The sequence below is a fragment of the Canis lupus genome, chromosome 2 (genome assembly GCF_011100685.1).
Source record: "Canis lupus familiaris isolate Mischka breed German Shepherd chromosome 2, alternate assembly UU_Cfam_GSD_1.0, whole genome shotgun sequence".
NCBI lineage: Eukaryota > Metazoa > Chordata > Mammalia > Carnivora > Canidae > Canis > Canis lupus.
The window spans coordinates 2,072,270-2,093,752 of NC_049223.1; the positions used below are offsets into that span (position 1 = coordinate 2,072,270).

The following is a 21,483-nucleotide window of genomic DNA, read 5'->3' on the forward strand; positions in this document are numbered from 1 at the left end:
TACAGTGATAGCAAATTAATTTATTTAGTACTTTTTCCAGTCCATATCATCAGGAGGGTTGATTTCAACTTTCCTTTTACCTACATCAGACCAGTTGGTACTCAAAACTGTACCACCAGACTCCATAAATGATTTGTTCATGGCACGTTTCACTTCATCAGAACCATCTGAATAGATCTGCTGAAATAATTTGTTTAAAGCTGCATCTACCTCCAACTTCTCATTTTTTTCTTCTTCTTTGATCTCACCAACCAATTTATCCCAATTTCTTGTATAATGAGATGACGATGGATATAAGTTCTTTACATCTGCTATGAACTGTTTTGGTTTAGGCACATCTCCTTGCCCCTCTAGCTTTTCCCATCTCACAGCCTCTGTCTTTTTCATTTTAATTTCAATCTTTGTCGAAAGTACTTTAAATGTGCTCTGTTCTGGTATTATAGGATGAAGAAGTCTCAGTTTCAAATTGTAATCCTCTCCAGAAGGAAGTTTCACCAAAGCAGACAACTCTTTTTCTGAAAATTCCACATTTACATTATTCTTCTGAACATTCTTGATCATAAGTGTAATGATTACTTGAGATTCTGTTTGATACCAGTCATACTTGATTTTTGACTGATGAGTCCTTTAAGAATCAGACACCTCAGGCTGTGATCCATTCTGAGCCTCTTGACACTTTTTGATCCAGACAGTGAAATCAGGATCTGCACTATGGATTTCTATGCCGTGAAGATACACAGTGAAGCCAGGAAACAGCTCCTCGAAGTCTGAATGATTCGTACAAAAATTTCCAAAGGCTCCAGCAACAAGCACTCCGTGGGGGTGAAACCCAAATATATAGTTGTGACTTGGATCCAAATCCCAAGTTTTTGATGACTAATTGGAAAATAGTCCTTAAAATACCTCCAAACGGTCCAGCTTCTGACCCAGTTGGATCTCCTGCCTCCCTGCTCTGGGTCCGCCAGTTCAGAATCAAAATGGTGAGTTAAACATTGAAGACTACAAAATAATGCCATCTTTGTGAATAAAAATATGCATAAATTATTTCTACTTATTATAGATACACATATGTGAGAAAATATCACAAATGAACAACTTATGATGATTTATACCAATTCATGACAAAAGGTTACTTTTGGGAAGGGATGGTTAACTTTATAATATTTTATTTCTTGAAATAAAAAGACTGGAAATAAATCAAATGACGTGTAAAATTTGTTGTATTTGGGAGCTGTATTTTAGTTATTTTTTGTGCTTTTCTGTTTTTTAAATTTTCTTAAAATTAAAAAATTGTCTTCTAGACCATAAGATCTTTAAGAGCATACAATGTTATTACTATATTATCGACTTTTCCCTATGCTGTACTTTTTATCTTTATGTACCATCTATTGATTTTTGACAAAGATGACAAAATAACGTAGAGAGGAAAATTAAACCTTAATAGTCAACATAATAATATTATTGGCTCAAAGGAATATACTGACGTCAAGTCAAAAGGAAGACAGGAAATGCTGACATGCTGAGTCAAAGATTAAGGTCAACATTTCTGGAGAGCATGACAGGAGCACATTAGAAAGCACCAGTTAAGATCTAGTCAATCTTGCTTGTTATTGTTGCCATGTTTTAAGTGTGTGTTCCTGGTCTTGCTAGTGAGTACTTCTTGCAAATAAAATAAACATTAATATGTTTAGATACATTAAAAAAAAAGCCACCCTGCCCTCCAGCTCACCCTCTCCTCTCCTGGTGACCCCTAAGCTTCAAAGCCTCTTGCTCCAGCCCTGTGGCTTCCCTAGAAGCCATGGCTTAGAGTGGAGATGCTGCAGAACCCTGGCCCACCGGCAGCCTCCAGGCAAGTCAGCTAGACTCCAAGCACCTAGGTCCTGTGCAGAACCCAGGCCTTCAGGCTCTCTTTGGATGGGATCAAGAGGCCAGGCTGTGTCCTGGCCACCAGGTCCTGCCCATTTCCATGCATCCCCACCATGCTGTCTAAAGAATGTAATTTATTTGGGCACCCCCAAGCTGCTTTCTCTCCTAACTCTCTGCCCTCCCTTATCACACTCCCAGCTTCTCTTCTCTACAGATACATATGTGTATATAATTATATATATATATTTTTTGCCGGGGTCTGGCTTTTGTTCCTGCTCAGGCCCTGGTACCCCTTTCCACTGTGTGTGTGTGTGTGTGTGTGTGTGTGTGTGTGTGTGTGTGTGTGAGATAATGCTGTGGGAGGGGGACTCTGCTTGGAATTAAAAGGTTGCATTGGGGGAAAAAAAAAGTGCATAGTAGGAGGACCCTAAACTTGCCTTATCCCCCAAACACAGCTAGATGAATATCAAATTATTCTGAACACCTGAGAAATCAGTCTGAAGACTGAGAGAACAAATTGTATAACTCAGAGAAGAGAGGCCACATTGTGAAAGGTAGGAGATGCAAATATGTGGTTTTGGGGAGAAGAAAATCACCAGTGCTATGGAAAGGAGGGAGAGAGGAGAGAAAGAGAGAGAGAGAGAGAGAAAAAAAAAAACAGTATAGAAACAGTATAAGAACAGTATAAAAACAGTATAAGAAAAATACTTCCCCAAAACCATTGATGGGGAAAATGAGACGGGCTAATTATTGCAGGTTTACAGGCACCAGAGTTCAAGGACTAATGTTTTTGAAGTCTGCACTGTTGCTGGGTGGAGTCTGGCAGGTGTAGATGTGCTCCTGTGGAGAAAGGGCAGAAGTATGGGAGCAGACAGCTTGGTCCGAGGCTCCCTGGGTCACACTGGAAGAGACACTTCCCCTTTTGGGAGTGCATTTAGGAGAGGTGGCACTGCCTTTCTGGGGTCAAAAGAGACAGCAGCTGCCATTGAGCTGCCCCATTCATTAGCATATGAGTAGAGACACCTGCTGAAGGCAGCTAACTGGGAGCCAGCTTTTTGCTGTGCTTTAACATAAATTCCCAAGACCCTGCATGTTTGTGTGACTGCCCTTCTGGAAGAAAACGGCACCAGCGTGGCAAGACCGTCGTCCAGAGGATCAGCATGGGTCTGTGCCATGCCAGGTCACTAAAATTTGGAGTTTTGAAACTGAGCCATTGCACTTGAGATACAGCGTAGTAGCACTGTACTGCCAGGTGGGCAGACAGCTGGGATACAGACACGGTGAGGGCAGAGATCTGAGGGATACCTGGAACAAATGAGGGGAGATTATTTGCTTTTCTGGGAGGGCTTCCCAAATAGCAGCAGCACAGCAGTCTCTTCTCCAGGGACAAGATATCAAACTGACACCATTTCCCAGCACCCCACCCCCCAAGCCCATCAGCACAGATAGACTTCAGTGAGCAGCACAGAGCCCACAGTGGAAGCTTGAGCAGTATACACCAATTCCCACCCTCTTGTGCCCTGCAGGTGCTTCTGAACTAGGGCAAGTGTGCCTGAGAGAGCAGCAGTGGGCCCCTCCCCTAGAAGACCAGCACAACCCCTTCACCCCACATATGCACCAAGTCTACTGACCAAAGAGTGCTACAAAGCTTAAGCTCTACGGAAAATAGGACAAGCAAACTAAAACACCTAGTTAAAACTCACCACACAGGAAATGCCTAGGTCACTCAGTTGGTTAAGGGTCAGACTTCACCTCAGGTCATGATCTCAGGGACCTGAGATCAAACCCCTTGTGAGGTGCCCTGCTCAGCAGGGAGTCCTTGTCCCTCTGCACCTCCCCTTATTCATGCACTTAGTCTTTCTCTCTCAAATAAAATCTTAATGAAAAAAAAATCACACCACACACTGGGCAAGATCCAAATACCCACTACCTCACCACTACAGGCAAGGAGAAACTGCAAAGTACTGACCTGAGGGAAAGAGCTCACAGAAGAGTGCACACTGCATACACCAGAAACATTTCTTGAAGTGCCAGGCCCTAGACAGTATATGATCTCTTCTTAATATAGCCATTACTCTCATGCATAGGAAACATAACAGGCTTCCCTAACACATAGAAGACAGAGACCTAGACAAAATGCCAAGATGGAGGAATTCACACCAAAACTAAAAACAAGAGGAGGCCACAGCCAGGGATCTAATCAAAACAGATATAAGCAATGCCTGAACCAGAATTTAAGACAACAATCATAAGGATAATAGCTGGGCTTAAGAAAATCATAGAAGACACCAGGGAGTCCCTTACTACAGAGATAAAAGACTTAAAAACTAGTCAGGCCAAAATTTGTAAAACTATAACAGAGATGAGAAACTGATTGGATGTAATGACCACAAGGTTGGAAGAATCAGAAGAATGAATAAGTGATATAGAAGATAAAATTATGAAAAATAATGAAGCTGTAAAGAGAGAGAAAGACAATATTGGATCACAAATGTAGACTTAGGGAACTCAGTGACTCCATAAAGTATAATAACCTTGAATCATAGGAGTCCCAGGACAAGAAGAGAGGGAAAAAGGGCAAAAGGTTTATTTGAGCAAATTATAGCTGAAAATGTCAGTAATCTGGAGAAGGAAACAGCATCCAAGTCTAGGAGGCACAGAGAATGCCTATTGAAATCAACAAAAGCAGGCCAACATCAAGACATATAGTAAAATTTGCAAAATACAGGGATAAGGAAAGAATGCTGAAAGCAGCAAGGGAAAGGAAAACCGTAACCTACAAGGGAAGACAAATAAGATTCCCAGCAGATCCTCTACAGAGAAGTGACAAGCCAGAAAGGAGTGACAAGATATACTCGACATGCTGAATGGGAAGAATATGCAGCCAAGAATATTTTATCCAGGAAGGCTGTCATTCAGAATAGAAGAATAGAGTTTCCCAGACAAATAAAAACTAAAGGAGTTTGTGAATGCATTTATAAACCAGCCCTGCAAGAAAATTAAAGGGAGTGGCCTTGAAAGAAAGATCAAAAGCAACCAAGACTAGGAAGGAACAGAGAAAATCTCTAAAAACGCTAACTTTACAGGTAATACAATGGCTCTAAATTCATATCTACCAATAATTACCATGAATGTAAATAGACTAAATGCTCCAATCAAAAGACATAGCGTATCTGAATGGTTTAAAAAAAAAAAAAAAAAGACCCATCTGTATGCTGCATACAAAAAAAGACCCATCTGTATGCTCATTTTATTTTTTAAAGATTTGTTTATTTATTTATGATAGAGAGAGAGAAAGAGAGAGAGAGAAACAGGAGGAGGAAGAAGCAGGCTCCATGCTGGGAGCCTGACGCAGGACTCGATCCTGGGACTCCAGGATCGCGCCCTGGACCAAAGGCAGGCGCCAAACCTCTGAGCCACCCAGGGATCCCCGAGAGGCTCATTTTAGACCTAAAGATACCTGCAGAATGAAAGTGAGGGGATGGAGAAGCATTAGCATGCTAATGGACATCAAAAGAAAGCTGAGTAACCATATTTCTATCAGACAACCTAGATTTTAAACCAAACACTATAACAAGAGATGAAGAAGAGCAGTATATCATAATGAAGGGGTCTATCCAACAAGATGATGTAATGATGTAAATATTTATGCCCCAAGCTTGGGAGGACCTAAATACATAAATCAATTAATAACAAACATAAACAAACTCATTGATAATAATACAAAAATAGTGGGGGACTTATCACTCCACTTACATCAATGGACAGATCATCTAAGCAGAAAATCAAAAAGGAAATAATGGCTTTGAATGGCACAGTGGACCAGATGGATTTAGCAGATATATTCAGAACATTTCATCCTTGAGCAGCAGAATACACATTCCTTTCAAGAGCACATAGAATATTCTCCAGAATAGATCACATACTGGGTCACAAATCAGCCCTCAACAAGTACAAGAAGACTGAGATCATACCATGAATATTTTTAGATACCACTGCTATGAAACTTGAAGTCAACCACAAGAAAAAAAAATTTGGAAAGACCAACACATGAGGGTTAAAGAACACATGGGGGTTAAAGAACATCCTACTAAAGAATGAATGGGTTAACAGAAACTTAAAGAAAAAATTTAAAATACATGGAAGCAAATGAAAATGAAAACACAACAGTCCAAAACCTTTGGGATGCAGCAAAAGCTATCATAAGAGGGAATTACATAGAATACAGGCTACCTCAAGAAGCAAGAAAAGTCTCAAATACATGACCTAACCTTACCCTTAAAGGTGCGAGAAAAGGAACAGCAAATAAAGCTTAAAGCCATCAGAAGAAGGGAAATAATAAAAATCAGAGCTGAAATTAATGATATAGAAACAGCAATAACACCACCACCACCACCAACAACAAAAAAAACCAGTAGAATAGATCAGTGAAACTAGATGGTAGTTCTTTGAAAGAATTAATAAAATTGATAAAACCCTAGCCAGGGATCCCTGGGTGGCGCAGCGGTTTGGCGCCTGCCTTTGGCCCAGGGCGAGATCCTGGGGACCCGGGATTGAGTCCCGCGTCGGGCTCCCGGTGCATGGAGCCTGCTTCTCCCTCTGCCTATGTCTCTGCCTCTCTCTCTCTCTCTGTGTGACTATCGTAAATAAATAAAGATTAAAAAAAAAAAAAAAACCCTAACCAGATTTATCAGAAAGAAAAGAGAAAGGGCTCAAATTAATAAAATCATGAATAAAAGAGAAGAGGTCACAACCAATACCACAAAAATACAAACAATTGTAAGAGAACATTATGAAAATCTATATGCTAACAAATTGAACAATCTGGAAGAAATGGATAAATTCCTAGAAACATATAAACTACCAAAAGTGAAAGACAAAAAAATGGAAAATTTGAACAGACCCATAACCAGCAAAGAAATTGAATCAGTTATCAAAAATCTCTCAACAAACAAAAGTCCAGGGCCAGATGGCTTCCCAGCAGAATTCTACCAGACATTTAAAGAAGACTTAATACCGATTTTTCTCAAAGTGTTCCAGAAATAGAAATGGAAGGAAAACTTCCAAACTCAATTTATGAGGCCAGCATTATTACTTTGTTTTCCAAACCAGACAACGACTCCACTAAACAGGAGAATTACAGGCCAATATCCCTGATGAACATGGATGCAAAAAATCCTCACAAGATACTAGCAAATTGAATCCAACAATACATTAAAAGAATTATCCACCACAATCAAATGGGATTTATTCTTGGGCTGCAGGTTCAGTATTCACAAATCAATATGATACATCACATTAATAAAAGAAAGGATAAGAACCATTTGATCCTCTTAGAATGCATAAAAAGCATTTGACTGAGTAGAACATCCATTCTTGATAAAAACTCTAGCAAATTAAGGATAGAGGGAATGTACCTCAACATCATAAAGGCCATATATAGAAGACCCACAGCTAATATCATTCTCAATGGGGAAAAACTTCCTCTAAGGTCAGGAACAGAGATGTCCACCCTCACCATTGTCATTTAACATAGTACTGGAAATCCTAAACACAGCAATCAGAAAACAAAAACAAAAAGCATCCAAATTGGCAAGGAGGAAGTCAAACTTTCACTATTTGCAGATGACATGATACTCTATGTAGAAAACCCAAAAGACTCCACCAAAAAATTGCTAGAACTGATACACGAATTCAGCAAACTTTCAGGATACAAAATCAATATACAGAAAAACCATAAGATACTTAGGAATAAACCTAACCAAAGTGGTAAAAGACCTGTACTCTGAAAACTATAGAACCCTTATGAAAGAAATTGAAGAGGACACAAAGAAATGGAAAAACATTCCACGCTCATGGATTGGAAGATCAAACGTTGTTAAAATGTCTATACTGCCCAAAGCAATCTACACATTCAGTGCAATCTCTATCAAAATAACACCAGCATTTTTCACAGAGCTAGAACAACCATTCTAAAATTTGTATGGAACCACAAAAGACCCTGAATAGCCAAAGTAATGTTGACAAAGAAAAGCAAACTGGAGGCATCACAATTCTGGACTTTAAGCTCTATTACAAAACTGATCATCAAGGCAATGTGGTACTGGCACAGAAATAGACAAGGGAATAGAATAGAAAACCCAGAAATGGGCCCTCAACTCTATGGTCAACTAACCTTTGACAAAGCAAGAAAGAATATCCAATGAAAAATAGACAGTCTTGGGACACCTGGGTGGCTCAGTGGTTGACCGTCTGCCTTCGGCTCAGATCATGATCCAGGGGTCCTGAGATCCAGTCTGCATCAGGCTCCCAGGAGGGAGTCTACTTCTCCCTCTGCTTATATCTCTTTCTCTCTGTGTGTGTCTCATGAATAAATGCATAAAATCTTTTTAAAAAAAATAGTCTCTTTGGGATCCCTGGGTGGCGCAGCGGTTTAGCGCCTGCCTTTGGCCCAGGGCGCGATCCTGGAGACCCGGGATCGAGTCCCACGTCGGGCTCCCGGTGCATGGAGCCTGCTTCTCCCTCTGCCTATGTCTCTGCCTCTCTCTCTCTCTCTCTCTCTCTCTCTCTGTGACTATCATAAAAAAAAAATCTCTTCAACAAATGGTGTTGGAAAAACTGGACAGCGGCATGCATAAGATAGACATTTTTCTAAAGAAGACATCCCGGGCAGCCCGGGTAGCTCGGCAGTTTAGCGCCCCCCCTTCAGTCCATGGTGTGATCCTGGAGATCCCCTGCAGGGAGCCTGCCTCTCTCTCTGCCTATGTCTCTGCCTCTCTCTCTCTCTCTCTCTCTGTGTGTGTCTCTCATGAATAAATAAATAAAATCTTAAAAAAAAAAGGAAGAAGAAGACATCCAGATGGCTAACAGACACATAAAAAGATGCTCAACATCACTCATCCTCAGGGAAATATAAATCAAAACCATGATGAGGTACCACCTCACACCTGTCAGAATAGCTAAAGTTAACAACTCAAGAAACAGATGTTGGCAAGGATGTGGAGAAAGGGGAATGCAAACTGGTGCACCCACACTGGAAAGCAGTGTGGAGGTTAAAAATAGAACTACCCTAGGACCCAGCAATTATACTACTAGGTATTTATCCAAAAGATACAAAAACACAGATTTGAAGGGAACATGCACACTGATGTTTATAGCAGCGTTATCAGCAATACCCAAACTATGGAGAGAGCCCAAATGTCCACAGACTAATGAATGAATAAAGAAGATGTGGGGACACCTGGGTGGCTCAGCGGTTGAGTGCCTGCCTTTGGCTCAGGGCATGATCCCAGGTCCTGGGATCGAGTCCTGCATTGGGGTCCCTGTGAAGAGCCTGCTTCTCCCTCTGTGTATGTCTCTGCTTCTCTTTCTCTGTGTCTCTCATGAATAAATAAATAAAATGTCAAAAAAAAAAAAAAAGAAGATGTGGGATGGCGTGCCTGGGTGGCTTAGTTAATCCAACTCTTGATTTCAGTTTAGGTCATGATCTCAGGATTATGAGATTGAGTCTCATGTTGGGCTCTTTGCTGAGTGTAGAGTCTGTTTAAGATTTTCTCTATCCTGGGATCCCTGGGTGGCTCAGTGGTTTGGCGCCTGCCTTTGGCCCAGGTCGTGATCCTGGAGTCCCGGGATCGAGTCCCGCGTCGGGCTCCCAGCATGGAGCCTGCTTCTCCCTCCTCCTGTGTCTCTGACTCTCTCTCTCTCTGTCTATGTCTATCATGAATAAATAAATTAAATAAAATAAAAAAAGATTTTCTCTATCCTTACTTCTGGCCCTCCCCTCTAATTCATGCTCTCTCTCTCTCTCTCTCTCTCTCAAAGAAAAAAAGAAGTGATATATATCTACAATGGAATATACTCAGCCATCAAAAAGAATGAAATCTTGCCATTTGCAGCAACATGGATGGAGCTAGAGAGTATTATGCAAAGCAAAATAAATCAGTCAGAGAAAGACAAATACCATAGGATGTCACTCATATGTGGAATTTAAGAAACAAAACAGATGAACATAGGGGAAGGGGGAAAAAAGAGAGGGAGGAAAATCATAAGACACCCTTAATGATAGAAAACAAATGGAGGGCTGAGATAGGGAAGAGGGCAGGGGATGAGCTAGATGGGTGATGAGTGTTAAGGAGGGGACTTGTGATCAGCACTGGGTGTTATATGTAAGTGATGAATCACTAAATTCTACTCCTGAAAGCAACGCTTCACTCTATAGTAACTAGCTACAATTTAAATAAAAATTTAAAAAGAAAGTACTGAAGAGAGACTGCAGAGGTAAATACCAATGAGAAGAATTTGATTCACTGTGAAGAACTTTAAAGAGTCTCAGGACAAGTAGGTACCAGGCATTTCATAGAGTGGGGGCTGAAAATAGGATTCAGTTGAGAATCTGTAGAAGGATCAGGTACACCTTTGGATTCCTTTTCATACAGAGATTGTTGTCCATTTGAGTGAATGGATCCTCTTCTACTATACTCTCAACTTCTAGACCTGTTTGTACTCCACTTAAAGTGAATTGGAAAATAAAGTTTTGGAGAACAGTATGATATCTGAAACACTGATGATTCCCAGATGAATCAAAACATACCCTTAGTTCCTGTGGTTCGGACACACATGTATAGCTTTCTATTTAACATCTCTATTCAAATGCCTGATAGATATTTCAGATGTAACATGTTCAAAATAGAATTCTTAATTCTTGTTTTCCCTGCAGACTTGTTCTTTCCCCAGTCTTCTTTATCTCAGCAAATGGCAACTCAGTTGCTCAGGCAACTGGTAATAACTCCTGAATCATCTTTTTCTCTCAGTTAGAGGTAGCAAACTCACTTAGGTTACTTTTAAAATAATTCCCTAATTATTTAATTAATTCCTTAGTATAGTATTTCCTATGCTAAAAACCCTAATCTGAGCATCTTTAGCTAAAACACTGTAATAGTATACTAACCAGTGTCTTTGTTTTCATTCTTGCTCCCTATTATGGACTGAATTGTGTCCCCCTCAAGTTCAGATGTTGAAGTCCCAACCAAAAATATGTAATCGTATTTGGAGATAAGTTCTGTAAATTAAAATCAGGCTATTAAGATGAGGTCCTAAACCAATACAACTGGTGTTCTTATAACAAGAGGGAGAGATACCAGATGTGTGTGCACAGAGGAATGATCATTTGAAGAGACAGCAAGCTATCTGCAAGCCAAGGAGAGAAGCCTGGAACTGATCCTTCTTTTATGGCCCTTAGAGGAAACAACCCTGCTGGCATCTTGATCATGAATTCCAGTCTCCAGAACTGGGGGGAAATAAATTTCTATTGTTTAAGCCAACTCAACCTATTGTATTTTTGTTGTGGTGGCCCTAGAAAACATCCCTCTCAACCCCAGTGAATTTGAATTTGTGAAATATGGGAAACTGGATCACCAGATTAGATTGCCCATGCTTAAAAACTTCCAGTGACTTCCCAAGTGGTTAAAATGAAATTTAACCTTTTACCATGGTTTATAAGGTTCTAGAAGATCCGGTATTTGTCTTACTTTTCAATTTCATGCTGTAAAACTCTCCTCTTTGCTCACTATGCTCTGGTCATACTGGCTATCTTTCTATTCCACAAACATACCAAACTCATCCAATCTTCAAGTTTTTTTTTCACTTGCTGCTGCCTCTGCCTGGAAATCATGTTCTGCACATCACTGTATGACTGGCCACTTCTTGCCAGGTAAGCTAAAATGTCACCAGCAAAGAGGCCTTTACTAATTGCCTTAGCTAAGCTATCACCTCTTTCTCACCTTATTCTATTATTATGTTTAATTGTCTTTAGAGTATTGATTACTAGATTTAATTATACTTTTCATGTGTTTACCTAGTTTTCCTTCTCACTAGAATGTAAGGTAATTGAGTCCAAGACTCTGTGAATGCTGTGCCCAATACCTAGAACACTACATGGCACATCATAGATGTGATATAATGATACAGTGAATCAATGAATGAAAGGATGGGTACATAAATTTATAATTCTGCCCGGTTGAAATGTTTTTTTTTTAACATTAGCTCAGTAAACATTGAACACCTAAGTGACAACTAACATGTTATGAGGAGACTCTGGCAGTCCTTTGGAGAGGCCCTCACAGACCACACGGAAGTGAGGCCTCTTCCCAATGTCACTGAGAAATTGACACCTTCTGCCAGCAGCAATGCAAGTGAGCTTGGAAGCAGATCCTCCAGCTACAGTCAGTCCTCAGATGACTGCAGTCCTGGCCAATATCATGACTGCAACCTCATGAGAAACCCTGAATAAGAACAATTTAGCTAAACCATCCTGAAATTCCCAACCCACAGAATCTGTGGAAAATAAATATTTATTCTTTTAAGTACTGGATTTGGGGATAATTTATTGCCCAACAATAGACTAGATAACGAGTATGTTCACAAATCTGGAAACTAGGATTCATCCTTGATAGCTTTCTTCTTCCTCGATTCCAATATTGAAAGCCATCTAAATAGCTCCCAAACCTTCCATTTCTCCCTGTTTTTCCCACCACTATCCTGTTGCAAACTGCTGTCAGTTCTCAGTTGGGCAAATGCAATAATCTTTTACCTGGTCAGCCTGCAGCCATTTTGGCCTCCCTTTAATCTGTTCTCCACTCTGAGGCTATCATGTTCTTTTCCAAACACATAAATCTCACAAATTCCTCATTTCCCCTAAGTAAATTACAATGGACTATGACAAATTCTAAAGAAGAGGTAATCTTAGAGACTATATGTCAACAGAAAAGGAGCAACAAACTTATTAAGAGTAGGAACAAATTCTTCTACCTGTTTTATTAAAAATGTTCAGTATAGGGATCCCTGGGTGGTGCAGCGGTTTGGCGCCTGCCTTTGGCCCAGGGCGCGATCCTGGAGACCCAGGATCGAATCCCACATCAGGCTCCCAGTGCATGGAGCCTGCTTCTCCCTCTGCCTGTGTCTCTGCCTCTCTCTCTCTCTGTGACTATCATAAATAAATAAAAATTAAAAAAAATAAATTAAAAAAAAAGTTCAGTATATAGTATATAACCTTGGGACAAAATTCAGATCACACTAAAGGGTGAAGTAATGACTCTCTCCTGTTTCTGTGTCCCTAGTTCTCTCTAGACAACACTTATGCAGTTTTTCTTTTTAATTTTTATTTATTTATGATAGTCACACACAGAGAGAGAGAGAGAGGCAGAGACACAGGCAGAGGGAGAAGCAGGCTCCATGCAGGGAGCCCAACGTGGTACTCGATCCCAGGTCTCCAGGATCGCGCCCTGGGCCAAAGGCAGGTGCTAAACCGCTGCACCACCCAGGGATCCCACTTAGTTTCTAAATGTGTCTTTCTAGATAGACAATGCATATCTGTTTATTGGCAATTATGAGAAGTGCTTGAGTAAGCCACCCTTGTCTCTAAATCTTGGCCTTCACCCTGCTTTCAAACACATTGTCTATACCCCCTTTTTAGATTAAAACCACTCTGTTTTCAAAACCAGGTAAGGGCAATGCAGACATAATTTATCTTCCGTTTTTTGTTTTTTTTTCCAAAAGGAGTTTTAATGATAACAGTAGATCTACGTATTTTGATTTAGCCTCCAACTCCCTAACCCATTAATCCTTTGTTTCAATAAATGTCATCTTTCATAGCTATCTACATATACATTGTCCTGTGCCATAGCTATCTACATATACATTGTCCTGTGCCAACATCTCATTTTTTGTGGGTGAAGTTTTTTATGGTACTTGCTGATGTTTGACCTTTTCATAGATTTTTTTTTTTTAGAGGAGACTGCTTCAGGAGCCAGGTTCATGGTTTTTATTAAAGCTTGTGACTAACGTTAATTATACTCCCTTTGTTGTGTGTAATTATTTAATTTTTTTGAACCTAAATCCAGGGCATCACTTTTAATCTTTCCTAAATGTCATGCTGTTTGTTTCAATCAATTTCTGGAGCCTGAATATAAAGAATCTTGATTCTATGTTGACCTATAAATTGAATTAATTTGACATTGATTTATTAACTGCCTAGTGTTTGCACATTACTATGCTTTTCTAAAATTTCACCTATCTTTAACATGAGAACCAGAAAAGAGGGCCAGCAGTCTATTCTCCCTCATCACAAGGTTTTAGACAAGCCAAATAAAACGGAGAAGAAAAGCCTGAGTTGGTGAAGATGAAGGAGAGAATTGGGAAGAAGACCAGATAATGAAAGGGTGAAACTTAGTGGAAAAAGTAAATAAGTAGGAGTGGTAGCCTGGCTTATTTGGTAGAGTATGTGACTCTTGATCTTGGGATTGTGAGTTTAAGCCCTAAATTGGGTGTAGTTTACTTTAAAAAAAAAAAAAAGTAAAGGAATATCTGGCACTATCTTCTGGATTTGTGCATCCATGGAAGTGTATGTGTGTAAATGTATGTGTCTCAGTACTGTTTTCTTAACAGCTAGTGGGCTGTACTTAAGCTCATCTAAATGTTAGAGACAGAACTGGTTTGCCATAAAGTTGATGAAGCTTAAATTCCTTTCAGAGCCCTCCTTCTGGGCCCTAATATTATTATTTGTAATTTTTTTTAAAAGATTTTATTTATTTATTCATGAGAGACACACACAGAGAGGCAGAGACACAGGAAGAGAGAGAAGCAGGCTCCATGCAGGGAGCCCAACGTGGAACTCAATCCCAGGACTCCAGGATCACGCCCTGGGATGAAGGCAGATGCTCAACTTCTGAGCCACCCAGTCATCCCTATTATTTGTAATTTTGTATTCTTCTTATCTTAAAGAGGAGCTCTCAAGTCCTGGATTTGGTGAAGTTTCATTTCATTGTGACACTTTAAATACAGTTAGGAAGGATGAATAAGGGACAGAATATGAGAACAATATTAGTCTAAACAGGCTAGAGAGGGGATCGCTGGGTGGCTCAGCAGTTTAGTGCCTGCCTTTGGCCCAGGGCATGATCCTGGAGTCCCGGGATTGAGTCCCACATCAGGCTCCCTGCATGGAGCCTGCTTCTCCCTCTGCCTGTGTCTCTGCCTCTCTCTCTCTCTCTCTTTCTCTCTCCCTCTCTCTCTGTGTCTCATGAATAAACAATAAAATAAAATCTTTAAAAAAATAAAAATAAACAGGCTGGAGAAAACCATGCATTGATACATGTATCAATTTTGAGGCAAGTAGAATTGGGGTGGTACACCTGGAAGTCTCCTTGATGTCTAGTTTACACCATTTATAGAGATCAAGCAGATTATGGGATCCCTGGGTGGCGCAGCGGTTTGGCGCCTGCCTTTGGCCCAGGGCGCGATCCTGGAGACCCGGGATCGAATCCCACATCGGGCTCCCTGCATGGAGCCTGCTTCTCCCTCTGCCTGTGTCTCTGCCTCTCTCTCTCTCTCTCTGTGACTATCATAAATAAATAAATTAAAAAAAATATATAGAGATCAAGCAGATTAGACACTGAATGAAAAAAATATTAGCGAGCTTAGCATACTGATTTTACAACTAGTTCTTTCCCTTAATAGATAGCATTATTTAACTTAGATTTTATGGGATTTCAACAGTTTGGGCTGGAACTAACACTGAAAATCACCTAGTTTGAGTTTCTTATTACCAAGACAAATTTAAATGACTTGTGTGATGTTAAAGCTACAACACAGATCTTCTGTTTCTTGTAGTCTGTTATTACTAAACTCTCTCTAATTAGACACCGTTTCCCTCTGCGGTGCCAGAATTAGAGCAATGAGTGGAGCACAAGCTGTGTTATTACCAATGGCAAAAGCGGCTGCTCTAGTTCTGGACTTACACATCTTCCAATTACACTTTTGTCATTGGAGTAGAACTGAGTTATACAAAGATTGGTTTGGAGTCGAGGTATTATAGGAGAAGTAGGAGTTGATCCAGAGGAAACAAGAGTGTTAGCCTGAGTAGTGATGACCAGGCTGTACAAAGATCCTGCATGCTTTTAGCTGAGGGGGTCTAGATCTTGGTCTCAAAGGTTCTACACTGGGAATTAGTAGGCATGAATCTAATGTGTTGACACTTCCATCACTTAACTCTTCATTCTGACTTGCAGAATGGCTGGATAACTATTGACCCTAAAAATCAAATCAGGGACTTTGATTAAGTTAATATATTTAAATATTAAATAATATTTAAAACACTTTCTCACATATGGCTAGACATGGTACTAATGAGATCAAAATTTGACCTTTGTATAAACGAGTTAGCTGCATGGTGAAAGCATGGTCCTATAGCTGTAGGCTATCTTTCCTACAATTTTAAGCCCAAGAGAGATGAGGTGAATGTCTGTTGATGGCTTAATACCTTTCATCTTTACTAGAGAAAAAGGTCAAATTACATGCTCAATTAATTAGTCATCCTCAAATGCTCTTCTTCTTTTTTTTTAAATGAACTTTATTTTTTTTTAATTTTTATTTATTTATGATAGTCACACACACAGAGAGAGAGAGATGCAGAGACATAGGCAGAGGGAGAAGCAGGCTCCATGCACTGGGAGCCCGACATGGGATTCCATCCCGGGTCTCCAGAATCGAGCCCTGAGCCAAAGGCAAGCGCTAAACCGCTGTGCCACCCAGGGATCCCCTCAAATGCTCTTCTTGATGCTGAAGTAGTGACCCAGCAACAGATTTTTGAAAGATAGTGAGGTAGAGAATTTAAAATTCTGGGTTAATATTCTCAAAGCCAAAAATTCTCATCTTTGATGAAGTTGAGTCTTTTAGTCCATTTTCTCTTTTGTGAAATGGTATAATAATACTTGTCCTGCCTACCTCCTAGGGTTGAATGACAAAACTAGAAAACATGAAACCATACTTTTTCTTTATATATTAACACATACTTCTTTGTTCTTTGTAGCAGGGTGTGGAAGATTAACATTGAAAACAATTAGCATGGCCCCTTATTTTCCTTCCCTGCTTTAGGAGTTGTTCAGCCCATTATGGGGGAAATTGGAATAAAGTTGGAAGGGGACATTTTTCTGAATGGAATGAAAATACCTTTTTGTGTGTGTGCTGGTGATTTGAGTTTGATTTCCCAGAGTGTGACTGGGAATTTTATCAGGGAAATAGAAGAAAGAAGAAATTTAGAATGAGAGTGTATAAAAGGGTGGGGATTGGAGTTAATAGAAACAGGAAGCTATAGAAGAATTTTAAAAATTTGTGACACTCCCTATTAGGAAATTGTGAACTAGGAAAGTTTCCCAAGCCCAGAAGGAGTCTAAGCCTGGAAGTGACAGATTGCTGTTGAGATACTGCTCAAGTACCTACTAACTGTGGAGTCAGAGTATTGGCTAGTTGACGGCTAAGCATGAAAGAAGTCTTTTCTCTGTCAACTTCAGGTTGTTCTGTGTACATTTAGCTCAGCAATACCCTAAAGAAATCTGTAAATCCAAAGAATTTCTCTTTATTAGCACTTGTTAGAGACTATCTTCCAAGAAATAGACTCTTACCTGTAGAGAGGTGGGTGGTGATGGGTAAAATAGGAGATAGGGATTAAGGAGTGCACTTGTGATAATCGCTGGGTGCTGTATGGAAGTGTTGAATCACTACAGTTTACACCTGAAATTAATACTACACTATATGTTAACTAACTGGAATTTAAAGATTTTTCAAAAATATATTTGAGAGAGAGAGAAAGAACAAGCAAAGGGAGAAGAGCAGAGGGAGAAGGAGAAGCAGACTCCTTGCTGAGCAGGGAGCCGGACATGGAACTCAATCCAGGACCCTGAGATTATGACCTGAGTTGAAGGCAGCTGCTTAGCCAATTGAGCCATCTAGGTGCCCCCTAACTGAAATTTTAATAAAAACTTAAAAAATAAAGGAAAGAGACTATAGAGGCGCCTGGGTGGCTCAGTTGGTTGAGTGTCTGAGTCTTGATCTCAGCTCAGGTCTTGATCTCAGGGTTTTGGGTTTGAGCCCTGTGTTGGGCTCCATGCTAGGCATGGAGCCTACTTTAAGAAAAAGATGGAGGGGCACCTTGGTGGCTCAGTTGGTTGAGCCTCCACTTCTTAATTTTGGCTCAGGTCATGATCTCAGGATTGAGGGCAGGACCCACACTTGGTGGGGAGGCTGCTTGAGGATTCTCTCCCTCTGCCCCTCCCCCCTTTCTAAAATAAATAAATCTTAAAACAACAATAATAACAAGAAGACACTATATTTTCCCTATTGTATATTACCTACACTGAGCATGTTTGGGTACTCAGAGCCAAGATAGTAAAGTATGAATGTTCCTCATATCCTCTAGCTCTATAGATGGCACTAGGACCACCATCAACAACTTAGAAGCCTAATCATAATTTTTTCATTAATAAAATGATGGCAAGGATAAACTGAATGGGTAGGTATAATTATAGTTTGGGGGAAGAATTACAATTCCAGGAGTTATGGTGAAAATAGGTTTAAACAATTTTTAGAATGAAAATCATTTTGAGGAAATTATGATCAGAAATATGACCTATAATTTTTTTAAATTCTACTTCAAAAAAACATTCTAGGGGTGTCTGAGTGGCTCAGATGGTTGGGCATCTGCCTTCAGTTCAGATCATGATCCGGGGTCCTGGGGTCCTGGGGTCCTGGGATCAAGCTCTGCATTGGGCTCCCTGCTTTTTCCTCTCCTGCTCCACCTGCTTGTGCTCTCTCTCTCTCTCTATGTCAAATAAATAAAATCTTTTAAAAATTAAAAAAAAATTTAAATTAAAAAATAAAAACATTCTAAATGTTTCTTTGTCAAGTAACATCAATTTTTATAGTCTATGGACATCCAGTGTATATAAACGTTCTATGTTTAACTAAATGTTAAATTGAGTTTAGTTCAATTATTTTATTTTTTATATGTTAAAATATGATTAAGAAAAAAAAAGTGTACTTCTCATGTAGGATCACCACATGTCAAAGACTTTTTAAAATTGTTGCTATTTATCTTCATTTTCTTTTAAATCACTTTATTGAGGTCGACATGTAAAAACCTGCACATCTTTTAACTTAATGTATACAAGTCTGACTTTAAGTATACACTCATGAAACCATCACCACCATCAGGGTCATTGATGTATCCATTGCCTCAGCAAACTTCCTCTTTCTCCCTTTGTGATATGAAGATGTAGATGATGATGATGATGATTCAAAGAACACTTAACATAAGAGAACTACTCTTTTAGCAGATTTTTTTTTATTTTTTTTATTTTTATTTTTTTTAAATTTTTTTATTTATTTATGATAGTTACAGAGAGAGAGAGAGGCAGAGACACAGGCAGAGGGAGAAGCAGGCTCCATGCACCGGGAGCCCGACGTGGGATTCGATCCCGGGTCTCCAGGATCGCGCCCTGGGCCAAAGGCAGGCGCCAAACCGCTGCGCCACCCAGGGATCCCTTTTTATTTTTATTTTTTTTAAATTTTTTTATTTATTCTTTTAGCAGATTTTAAGTACACAATAGAGTATTGTTAGCTAAAGAACTATGCTAAATAGCAGCTCTCCATAACTTATTTGCCCAACATAATGAAACTGTGTACCCTTTGACCTTTATGTCCCCAGTTTTCCCTACTCACAGACCCTGGAAACCACCATTCTAGTCTCTGTTTCTATGAGTTTGACTATTTTAGATTCCACATACTAGAAGTGAGATCTTGTCATTCTCTGACTTCTTTCACTTAACATACTGTCCTCCAAATCTATCACATTGTCACATATGGCAAGATTTCTTTCTTTTTAGAGTCTGAATAATATTCCATTGTATGTATATAAAACATTTTCTTTACCCATTCATCCATTAATGAACATTTAAATTGTTTCCATACCTTGCCTATTATGAGTAATGTGGTAGTAAATGTGGGAGTGCAAGTTTCTCTTCAAAATCCTGATTTCAAAAAAAAAAAAAAAAAATCCTGATTTCAATTCATTTGGATAAATATCCAGAAGTGGAATTTCTATATCATGCGGTAGCTCAATTGTTTATTTTTGGTGGTGTGTCCATACTGTTTTCCTTAGTGGCTACTCCAATTTGCATTCCCACCAAAGGTGTACAGGTAGTTCCTTTCCTCCACATCCTCACCAATGCTTGTTATTTTCTGATTTTTGGTCATGCACATCCTAACAGGTGTGAGGTGATATCTCAATGTAGTTTCAATTTTCTATTCCCTGATGATTAGTGATGAGACCTTTTCATGTACTTGTTGGCCATTTGTATATCTTCTTTGGAAAAATGGCTATTCAAGTCCTCTGACCTTTTTTTCTTTTTTAAGATTTTATTTATTTATTCATGAGAGACACACAGAGAGAGAGAGAGAGAGAGAGAGAGAGAGAGAGAGAGGCAGACACAGGCAGAGGGAGAAGCAGGCTCCATGCAGGGAGCCTGATGTGGGACTCCATCCCCGGACTCCAGGATCATGCCCTGGGCCTAAGGCAGGAGCTAAACTGCTGAGCCACCCAGGCGTCCCTCCTCTGATCATTTAATTGGATTTTTTTTTTTTTTTTTTGACTACTGAGTTGTACATGTTCTGTATATATTTTGGTTATTAACCCTTTATCTGATATATGGTTTGCAAATATTTTCTCACATTTTATAGCTGCTTTTTCATTTAGTTGATTGCTTTATTTGCAGAAGATTTTTAGTTTAATGTATTCTCACTTGTTTATTTTTGCTTTTCCTGCATGTGCTTTTGGTGTCATATCCAAAAAAATCATTGTCAAGACCATTGCAATGATTTTCCCCCCAACTACTCTAAAACTTTTATAGTTTAAGTCTTTAATCCATTTTGAGTAGATTTTTGTGATCCAGTTTCATACTTTTGCATGTGAATATCCAGTTTTCTCAGCACTATTTATTTAAAAGACAATCCTTTCCTCATTTTGTATTCTTGGTATCCTTGTCAAAGATCAATTGGCCATATATGCATGGGCTATCTATACTGTTCCACCGATCTTTGTGTGTTTTTACATCAGTACCATACTATTTTGATTACCACACCTTTTTTTTTTTATTTTATTTTTTATTTATTTATGATAGTCACACAGAGAGAGAGAGAGAGAGAGAGAGAGAGAGAGGCAGAGACATAGGCAGAGGGAGAAGCAGGCTCCATGCACCGGGAGCCCGACGTGGGATTCGATCCTGGGTCTCCAGGATCGCGCCCTGGGCCAAAGGCAGGCGCTAAACCGCTGCGCCACCCAGGGATCCCCGATTACCACACCTTTATAAAATACTTCGAAATCAGGAAGTATGATGTCTTCTACTTTGTTCTTTCTCAAGATTTCTTTGGCATTTGGCTTTAATGCCATTAGAATTTGATAGGAACTTGTGTTGAATCTATAGATTGCTTTGGGTAGAATGGACATTTACCAATAATTATTAATTCTTTCAATCCATGAACACAGAATATCTTTCCATTTACTTGTATGTTCTTCAGTTTCTTTATTTTTTATTTTGTTTATTTTTTAAAATTGAAGTATGGTTGGCATATACTACATTAGTTTCAGGTATATAACATAGTGATTTGATATTTATTTACATGATGAAATGATCATCATGATGACTATACTTACTATTTGCCATTATACAAAGTTATTGTAATATTACTGATCAAATTCCTCATGCTGTACTTTACAACCCTGTGACTTATTTC

The 21,483-nt window shown here is 39.4% G+C and overlaps 2 protein-coding genes across 7 annotated transcripts in view; one reads left to right on the forward strand and one right to left on the reverse strand.

Annotated features, from left to right (window-relative positions):
• Positions 1–21,483, forward strand: part of CUL2 (cullin 2) — a 166,236-nt gene that overhangs the window by 21,958 nt on the left and 122,795 nt on the right. The window lies entirely within an intron of this gene.
• LOC119876099 (protein SGT1 homolog) overlaps positions 1–21,483 on the reverse strand; it is a 29,278-nt gene continuing 7,795 nt past the window's right edge. Inside the window, 2 exon segments of the mRNA XM_038532054.1 lie at positions 1–876; positions 3,095–3,171. Coding sequence (XP_038387982.1) covers positions 25–876; positions 3,095–3,171 — 929 coding nt within the window. The 3' untranslated portion in view covers positions 1–24.